Source organism: Hydra viridissima, unplaced genomic scaffold (genome assembly GCF_058129835.1).
Source record: "Hydra viridissima isolate aposymbiotic clone 2 unplaced genomic scaffold, HvirCarnegie_v1 scaffold_2, whole genome shotgun sequence".
Taxonomy (NCBI): domain Eukaryota; kingdom Metazoa; phylum Cnidaria; class Hydrozoa; order Anthoathecata; family Hydridae; genus Hydra; species Hydra viridissima.
Window position 1 is genome coordinate 24,651,154 of NW_028324301.1, and position 10,524 is coordinate 24,661,677.

The 10,524-nt window shown below is 29.2% G+C and overlaps 1 protein-coding gene across 2 annotated transcripts; it reads right to left on the reverse strand.

Moving 5' to 3' along the window:
- Window positions 1–868: 868 nt before the first annotated feature.
- On the reverse strand, window positions 869–10,311 carry LOC145182125 (diphthine methyltransferase homolog). Of its 2 annotated transcripts, none has more exons than XM_090078482.1 (3): window positions 8,897–10,311; window positions 8,059–8,140; window positions 869–912 (listed from the first exon to the last, which is right to left on the reverse strand). In XM_090078482.1, exon 1 carries the CDS (start codon window positions 9,959–9,961, stop codon window positions 8,930–8,932), a length of 1,032 nt encoding a protein of 343 aa, XP_089934608.1. In that variant the 5' UTR covers window positions 9,962–10,311; the 3' UTR covers window positions 869–912; window positions 8,059–8,140; window positions 8,897–8,929. The 2 variants fall into 2 exon arrangements, with proteins under 2 accessions (XP_089934608.1, XP_089934609.1); XM_090078483.1 differs by lacking the exon at window positions 869–912 and adding an exon at window positions 6,327–6,450.
- Window positions 10,312–10,524: the final 213 nt, after the last annotated feature.

The window sequence follows — 10,524 nt, forward strand, 5'->3', positions numbered from 1 at the left end:
ATCAAATAACTGGCCAACTTTATTGTAACAATAACGAACAGACGCTACCACTGAAACCGCTCCAAGCCACGCATCTGCCAAAACCAGTTTAGGTGGTATAAATACAAAACATATTTTAAGAAACCCAAAGTTGAAAACGGAAAAAATTAAACGAATTGAAGGGAAACTTCAAAATAAAATAATGTTAGTAACCTACACACATGTGAATGAACAACTAAACATCGCAACCATACCTCCACACACACGCATGCACGTATAAACACGCACGTAACTACCTGATTACTGCAAAGTGCAATACATAATTAAAGGTGAATGGATGTTTTTCATTTACATTTAATGTTGATGACAAAATAGTTTTTTTTTTTAAAGATCAGCACGTTGGGTTTCGTACAAATACTAAGCATTTGTTATTGCATGGCATTTCTACTGTATTTTGTAGAATCAAGTGGTTTTTTTTTGCTTCCGTTTCTAGATATGAAATATCCCTTATTCCCCAACTAGCATTTCGTGACTTCAAACTTATATCAAATAAAACATTAGATTCCGGCGTCAGTAAGCCATTAACAGAGTAAGGACCATATGTTATAAGTTTACCATCGGACTTCAAGAGGGAAGAAGCCGCAGCAAACAATGATTCGGTGCAATTTAATGGAGCTATATGCATCATGTTTATGCACAATATAAGATCAAATTTGTTTTCGTTTAAGCCCCACAAATCACATGTTGTGTTTAAATCGATATGCAACGGCTGAAAGATGTTCGTGAGCAAACTGTCTGCAATATACGCAGTAATGCTTTTTAAATACTTTAAGTCGTAATCTGATGGTTGCCAAGACCATTTCGGAAAATGCTCAGCAAAATAAACAATGTGTTGCCCAGATCCAGAGCTTATCTCCAAAGCCTTACCTTCGTCTAAAGTAGAGAGACAAACAAAAATACAACGATGTTCAAGTTTCAAATCTGTGCGTGTGATATTTTTGAAAAATTCCAAAAAAATTTAACTTTTACATTGTAATGATCCAGTTTTTTGGATTATGCAAGAAGCATTTGATATAAAAAGAGAAATGTCCTCAACTTAAATAAAACATTAAATGTAAACATTTTCGTCTGGATATTTCAACGAAAAATGTTTCAGTTGGAATTTCGCCGAAAAATTTTTTTAAAGTTTAAACTGTTGTAAGTATTTGATAAGGATGCTTAACAATAAAAAATCTTGTAGGGGAAAGGTGCCTATGATATATTTAACTTTAACGTTTCACCGACTCATTACCTAAAACTTAAAAAATAGTTTTTGACACGGCTGTATTCCCTCTAGCATGCAGAATAAAAATGAACTTCAGAATTTTTAACTAATTTGCTTTTTTTTTAAACTTATATCATTAAAAAAAAAAAATACTATGCCATCATAAACAACAAACTGCTTATATGCAGACTTTAAATAAATTAGACAAACAAGAATTAATATTTTTTTTTATTAATCGAAATCCAACTTATTAGATAAAAAAAATTTAAAACAAAAAATTTGTTCTAAAAGCATGGTTCATATGTAAATTTTCTTCTATCTTTGCCTGACACTAAGATTTGCATTTTTGAGAACAAATCCATGGTTCTTTTGAGCAAGATAGCGACTAAAGTTTATTACAATACAAACATGCTGTATCAGATTCAAAATCAACTTTATTATTACTTGCTTTAATCTCCTCACTGCAGTGTTTTTCTTCAACGATTATCATTTTGTTTCTCCAATAAAGTTTTCCTTTTCCTTGTTATCTCTTTTTTTCGCCTTATCTTTTAATTCTTGGATATCCGGTGTGGTATTCAGATGTCCAGTTTTTCCACGTTTTCATACCCTTTTTAATTCAGTTTTAGGGGTTGCTAAAGGCACCAGAGACAACGTTTGTATACTAGATCTTAGCCCTTCCGTTGAAACAGAAGATTCAATCCAGATGGAAGCCTCTGATGTGAGAGATCTCATTTCCAAATGTGTTGGTTTCTCAAACTCAAGTATTTCATCTTTGTTCTTTACCTGATCACCTTTTTCTGTTACTAATCATGGCGCAAACAACAAATCTTAAAAAACATTTCGAATTCCAGTTTTGGCATGCACAGCATTGGCTGACGTAGTACTTTTTAAATATGCATCATTTAAAAGACAAGCTATTTGAAAATGTGTCACAACTCTACCTAGATGTTATCTTAGCCATGCCTGAATCTCTTGATCATAATATAATTGTAATGGACCAAAAAATCCAACATCAATAGGTCGGACACGGTGTGAACAGTGTGCAGGAAATTAAAATAGTACAATATCATTTTCTTTTGCATATTCCAAAACGACCATTGCAGCCATCTAACAGGAGAAGTTTTTTGTTATTTTTTGATGTGCTAGAGCAGTGCACAGAATCTTCAAGCCATTTTAAGAAAATCTCACTTGTCATCCACCATTTTTCTTACCAAAATGCTTTACTGCCTATTGGAGCATAATCCATCATTCATTTTTTAATCTTTTTTGAGGAAAAATGAAGATTGATGGCACAAATGTCCCAATTGAATTCATAGAACATACTACAGTCAAGTACTGACCACATTTTGTACTACTCAGTGCCCCTATTTCTTTTTGCCCTTTAGTAGCCAATATTCTTTGGGGTCTTTTTTGCACAGTACTTGAGCTTGATTCATCAGCATCATATATGTTTTCAGGAGGAAATTTGTACTGTTCGATTATTGCAGATAATTTGGTAAAATAACAGTTAATGTTGTTTTTATTAAGAGCTTGTGCACAAGCAAATGATGTATTTTCAGTTGTTCTTAATGAGATTTGTGGATTACGTTTTAAATGTCCATTTTTTACCAGCCATTTTAAAATCTTTATTAAAACTATGCTTAATACAATTCTTTTCCATTATTTCAAACACCAGCTGCCTTAGATCTTTTTGTGCTTGAACCAAAAAAACTCATCTCCATATCTATTAAGTGCAAACTTCCCTTTTTTTTTCCCTAATATTTGTTACTGCTGAGTTTCCACTGAGTTTCTATTGGTGTTTTTTCATTTTATTAACAGGCGTAATTGTTAGATAAACTGAATTTACTAAAAACAATTTTAAGCACATAGATATACAGCAAGCAAAGATAGTATACATACATACATACATACATACATACATACATACATACATACATACATACATACATACATACATACATACATACATACATACATACATACATACATACATACATACATACATACATACATACATTATGTATACATACATATAAATATTGACTTTATTCAGATTTATCAGTTTGAGACCAGTAACTTTAGGTAAACTCCTAATACTAAACATTTTCTTCAAAATCCACAGTGGTAAGTGTAATAGCACTATTTTTCCAACATCTTTGAAACTAAAATTTAACAATACATATGGCCGTATAATTTTGTACACCAATTATATCCTATGATGACATACCTATGCCAACATGGGCAAATCATCAGTATGCTGTCATAAGAAAAATTCACCATATCTATTAAAACAAGCTGTGTCTAGCTATAAGTAATTCTAGTAAATGTACAAAAGCCTGCAGATGAAATGCATGAAAATTTTATTTCTGTATGATGTATAATAAAATTTTAATCCTAAATATATGAGGGCATTAAAACTACAGCACTACATGCCAAAATTTGTGTTAGTTGATTACAAAAAAACATTTGTGCAAAAGGGACAAATTTTCACTAGAAGTAATGAAATACTAATATACACATGTTGGTACAATCACTTATGCACCAAAACCAACATTTTTAGAAATATGATCAGTCAGCCATCATAGGCACCTTTCTGCTATTTGACACTGCAAGTCTTTGGTAACAAATCGAAGTCATTTTTCTCCAAACAAAACATAAACAGAAAAAATATAGAGAGACCTTTTTAAAAGCTCAGTAAATTAGGAATTTGATTAGACACTTAACGAGTAAAAAATATATATTAAAAAAATTTTTCAAAAATACAAACAAATTTTTTTTTTTTTAAAAACAAAACACAAATTTAATCCATGAGAATTACAATTTATTAACATAAAAAAAAAAGTCACCATAAATTGAAAATTTTTAAAGAAACTAATATCCATATACACAAGAATTTTAAATGTAAAAAAGGTTCTATTTTACAGTTCTCTAATTTTGTATCATGCAAAGCACTGGGGACATAGTCCAATATTGTATCCGGTGCACTCTCACCCAGTTCTATACAAGTTGGATTGCCAGCTACAAATTGCCTTTTTTTCGCCGCTGGCTTCTTTAAAAGGTCATGTCCATCAAGTGGACAACCTACCACTACCTGAGGAAGTTGTGTTGCACCCTTTCTGGCAGCTTTCATTTTCATATAGGTATATTTGGACTTCATAACTTTGGGTGGCACAAAATTTGCTGCCATGTTCTCCAAGGCAGATACAATAGAATTGTACCTTGATAACTTTGGTCTGTTAGTGGTGTTTATGCAGTATATGATGTAGCTATTCATAACAGCTATAACAAATAAAAAATATATATATTTTATAGTCCATTACAAAATTCTTCATTCTGCCATGTACATAGAGAAGTTTTCATCACCAAGATCAATTCCCCCTTTGGCTTGGTTGTAAGAGTGGATTACAGCAGGCCTTGCAATCTGTTGATTTCAGATTTTTACTGTGTTAATAAAACCACCTCTGCTTGATGTTGATAGCAAGATAGGTTTCCTGATATTGTTTTGGTAAGCTAAGCAGAATTTCTTTCCCAGCTGCTGAGTCCTCATTGATTTTAAGTTGTTTTTTTTTAATACAAAATTCAGATAGCCCTTTCCTGTTTGATCTGACAGTGTCAGTAACTGTGGTATTTTTAGCAAACAGCTCTTGCAGCAAGTCAACTGGGATAAAGAAACTAACAATTCCTAAGCGGTGTTCCAGGTTGAGTACATCTGCTGCTGTCATTAGCCTGACAATAATTTCATGGGTTAATGTGCTGCCATTTCTAACTTGTCTTCCCTGGCTGCAACCATATACTTTAAACAGACATGTCTCTTGTTGGGCATAAATTTTCAAAGGCAAATAGTTTTACAATTAGACCTAATCGTGCTTTCATCAACGCTTACAATTCTAGTAGGGTAATAGTGGAACTTGAATTTCATATTGAAATATTTTTTAAGCTCCTGCAACACAACAGTTTGAATCCAATAGTCTCTGTCTAGCAACATCCTGCTGTCTGAAACTTTAAAATGATCTGGTAGCAATCCTTGTTGATATCTGTGTAAAAGCATGGTATTTCTTGACTCAGATGGCATAAATCACCAAAATGTATTGTAAATGGGTTTCTTGTTCAAATCTATATTTAAATATTAAGTTGGAAGTATAGTTCTTGCAGCAAATGTGGTACTTTTACCACACTTTTGACAATTAACTTTTCCCCTGTAAATTCATCTGTTACCGTTTGTTCAATCAATATTTTTGTAAAAAATAACAAATTATAGACGATCTTCCATTTAAATGTTTAACTTGAATTTTTAAAAAACCTTAAAAACAAATATTTTAAAATCAAAAACTATAAACTGATGTAAATTATTTGTGTTGAAAAATCAATTGAAATAAATCAAATATTTCAATTTATTTTAAGATCAAAAAACATACAAATTGTCAAACTTTTACTCGGATAAATACAATTGCAATAAATATTTAGATTTGGCTCTATTAATTCTAAAATGCTGACTTCTTTTTTTATGAGCAGTGTGGTGCAAATGAAATTCTCTGATGCACTGAAATAATTCATTAGCAGCAAACATTTTAAACTTGTACAACATAAAAATTCTAACATTTTTTACCACAATAAAATGAGACTATTATTGAAATGACTTAAATATAAAAAACAAACTCAAGATTTTATGCAAAACCTCATGTTAAAGTAGTCCAGGATTTGGACTTGAAAATAGCGCATAGTTTCTTTCTATCAGATAATATGGTACAATAATAATAACCAAAAAAAAAAAAAACTTTGGACCAATACTATTTGATATTACTTTAAAATTAACTAGCATTCCAAAAATAAAACAGTGTTTTATCTTAATTCATTTTTGTTACATTTTAATGTATTTGAGGGTGTATTATAAGCACATGCATTTAAAAAACAGGGTATACAGACAAATAAGTCTAAGACAAAATCCAAGACACAAAACCCAAGAGTGTTTAGTTAAAGTATTTGTTTTAATATTAGAATTTTTTTTTTAAAAAAAGAAAGACCAAAGTTATTAATGCTGCTGCTGTATTATAAAAGTTGGCTTTTAAACATTTACTTTTTTTTTGGCCCAGTTACATATTTGGCATTTAATGATAGATTTCAATTTATTACGTATAAGCGTGATCATAAACCATTCTGTCTTGTCATACCAAATTGCTCATTTAATCTTCACTTAATGACAAGCTTTCCTAATATGAAAGAAAAAAACTCCCTAAGTATCTTTAATTTGACAGTTAGATTTTTAGTTAATAGTTTGACAGTTTTTTTTTATATATTATTTTAATATATAAATTAGAACTGCATTGAAAATTTTCTTAGTCATAATGCTGAAAAAATTTAATGAAATATTGCTGATATAGAATCATTTTTTCATTATGATAAAGTATAAGAATTTTGTTAGGTAAGTTTATGACTTGTAACTTAAAAAGATGATTTAAAATTGTTTTGACTAAGAGTTTAATGTTTTTTTTGGGACTTCTGGAGTTAGTTAAAATGTATCAACTAAAATTCCAAGCAATGTGGTCATGTTGAGCTTTAATGAAAGAAAAATAATAACTTTTTGATCTTAAGAATTGAGATGATTAACAATTATATGAAAATATTATACTGATTTATTTATTCTGTAAGTGCAATTTATTATTTATATATAGCCAAATGCTTTTACCAGTGCCAAAATCAATCATGCAATATATAGCTAGTAGCTACTATTGCTAGCTACAGCCTACAGGTTAGTGCAAAAAAGGGTGGAGTTAGAGTTGGAACTTTTGCTAGCTAACTCCACAATCCTGATTTACACCAATATCCTTTTTGAATTAATGAATTTGTTACAATTAATTTTCATTCAAATATTGAATACAACTTTGTCATCTTTAATTAGCTATTATTTAAAGAGGGTTTTTCATAAAAGGAAAAAACCAAATCTTAATAAATTCATAATCAATTACCAAAGTAATCTTCAATTTTAATCTACATACTAACAAAGTTCATATTTAGATAAATTATAATGAAATACATAAAGATAACAAAAGTGCACAAAAGCTTTGTATAAATGGTTATATGCATAAAGTAAGATTTGCTGAGAGTCTTCATCTTGATTTAGCTAAGTTACATGAGCAAAGGTTAAAGATAGTGAAAACTTTAAAATCCAAGTCAACAGAAGTAATAATGGTAATTTTTTTTTTTTTTTCAAAAGCTAAAAATGTCTCAAACATTTGTCAAATAGTTCTTCATGGTTTATGAATAGAAACTTAAGTAGAACCATTTTTATTCCATCAATTGTGCATCTTTTGATGAATTTATAGTACTATCAGTGTATCAAATTGTAGATAAAATACAAAACCTCTTTGGTGCCCATGCTAATATAAATTAGAGTTTTTTTTGCTATGTTAAAATCTCGGAAGAAAAGTTGACATTTTGGAAAATTAAAGTACTCATGTTGAATAAGTGATTGACTTACAAAATATTCATATTATAGTTTTTGAAATTTAACATCATACTAATACAATATTTAATAAGGTTTGATACCAATTAACTGATAACTCTGTGTTTCCCATACACAACGTTGTTTAAAAATTAAAAAAAAAAAAAAAAATTTTCCAATCCTTAAGCAGAGGAATAGGATCATACAGCATGAAGGTAGCTCTTCTTAAACAGTAATAAAAATGTGCCATATCAAATAACACTTTGAATTTAATGAACTGATTTAATTTAAAAACCTTACTTATGAGAACTGAGAAAACTAGGATTGGTAATGAGAACTAGTAATTGAACTGAGTACTGAGAAAATTATGACTCACCATTTATCTGTTGTTTTAAGACTTGAAGTATAGGATTTTTGTTATTATCAGAAGAATTGTAATGAAGTTTATTTTGATTCATCTAAAAAAAGTATTTTAAAAAATTAAATTTTTAAATTTTTATTGTGGATAGAATAAAGAAAAGAAAGTCAAGAACTTAATTAAACTGCTAAAACACAAGAAAAAAAAAAACACAAATAAAAAAAAGATATAAAAGATATAAAAACTTGATTGGTCAATTTTTAATAAACCAAAAAAAGTTAAAATAATTTTTTTATAAAACTAGAAAAAGAAACAAAATTAAAAAAATAATAAAAAATTAAAATTTTTAACAACCAAAAAGTTGAACACAAAGTTGAGCACATGGTATTCAATTCTGTTTACCTTATTAAAAATAAGAATTCAGAAAGTGAAAAGTAAATATGTTAAAAAATAACATTCTCACTTTTTGAAAAAGGTAAAAAGCAAATGTATTATCAATTTAAAAAATTGTCTTTTAAATTAATTCTCCAGACTTTAATAAATTTGTTTTTTAAATGATATAACTCATTCATTGAATGATATAACTCATTAAATGATATAACTCACTCATCTTGAAAATGCATAAGATAAATCAATAAGAGTGAAATACTAAAGATCAACTAGAAACAAAGAGGTTCATTTTAAAAAATGCCTAAAGAAAAATACTAGTAAATGCAAAAATGATTAAAAAACACTAAAATATACAACAGTAAACATATAGAGGACTAAATATATAGAACACTAAAAGTAAATAGAAATAAGTGACATTAAGAATATAAACAAACTATTGTTGTAAAATATATATTAAAACAAGTACCTTATAACAAAGGTTAATCTTTTCCTCAAGAGATTAATTCACTTTCCAAATGCTTAAAAGTTTATCATAAAAACTGCAGCTAGCAATAACTGCTGACAAATTTTGTGAAGTGGTCAATTCTGCATGATTATCATTATCTACTAACCAATCAACACCATAGGCTAAAGAGGAATGCCTGTCATATGAATGTATTATAGAAGAGGTATTTAATTCATCATCATACCTAACTATTTGGAAACCATTATGCATACATGCAGCAAGTAAAATATTATCAAAGTGTGGGTGCCATTTTATCCTCCATACACCACCACCAAGATGGGTTTTAACCATTGGTATTTTCAAACTACGGTTATCCCACAGAGTACAATATTCATCATAACTTCCAACAGCAAAAAGATGCTCTCGATATTTATGAGATTGCAAACTGCAAATACCCATTGTAAATTGTTTATTTGTAGCTAAAGATTTGTGAAATCCAGCTCTAGAATCCCATAACTTTAACATACAATCATCCCCCCCACTGTAAAACAAATTATTGTCAAAACTATCACATGCGACAATCCAAGCTTCAAGAGTGTGTGCTTGCCATTTGCATAGCAAAACAGGATTAGGTAATCCACAATACTTTACCAATGCTAATTCTCCACTTGAAAGACTAAAAATACATGTGTCAGGACGTGATGTTTTACACCAATCTGTTGATAAACATAACACATTGTTAGAGTTAATCTCAACGGAAGATTGAAACTTAAGCTTTTTATCTTCTAACAAATAAAAAACTGCATTTCCAGCAGAGTCTGCAACACTTAAAACATTGCCACCATAAAACCATTTCATATCTAAAACTGCATTTACATGCACTTCATTACAAGTAATAACTTCTATTGCATCTTCTTGGGGGATTATCTCATAGAGTTTTATTGTACCAACTCTACTACTCTCAACATTGTCTTTATTTGTAACAAGCTGATAAGTTCCACAGACAAACATATTAGATGAGATAGATTCAATAGAATCAGCAGTTTCATCAAGAACTTCTTCGTATTTTAACTTTATATTATCCATACCCTTAATTTACATTTAAGATACTTATAACATATACGTTAAAAATATTAACTTAACACAAATGAAAACAGCTAATATACAATAATATCATTGACAGAGATGTTTCAATGGAACCTTGGGCAAATATTTCTTAAGTGCCTCTCTTTAAATAACCACCACTGCAAGGTCATTAATCTAATAAAATAAGTGTCATTACTAAACAATTACGATATTGCTTAATTACTACAGAAGCAATTTATTTACACAAAGTTTGCTCCAATGTACTTCAAGGCTACTAAAAGATTTTGGCATATTTAAATACTTTCTAAAACAATCTTGCATAAAAACATAATAAAATATAAATATAAAAAAAAAGAAAACAACTGTTATTTTTTATTCTAATACACAATAGTTTAGTATAACTTATTTTTAAGTATATATCAAGTTTATTATTGCTCTTATAAAAACAGCATTAACTTTTTGTCTACAGAAGTATTTTAACAATCATGATTTGTCTACTTAAACTACTGGTTTTGTTTTTCTTCCAATACAATGGTGTCTACAATGTCAGCCAAATAATCAGG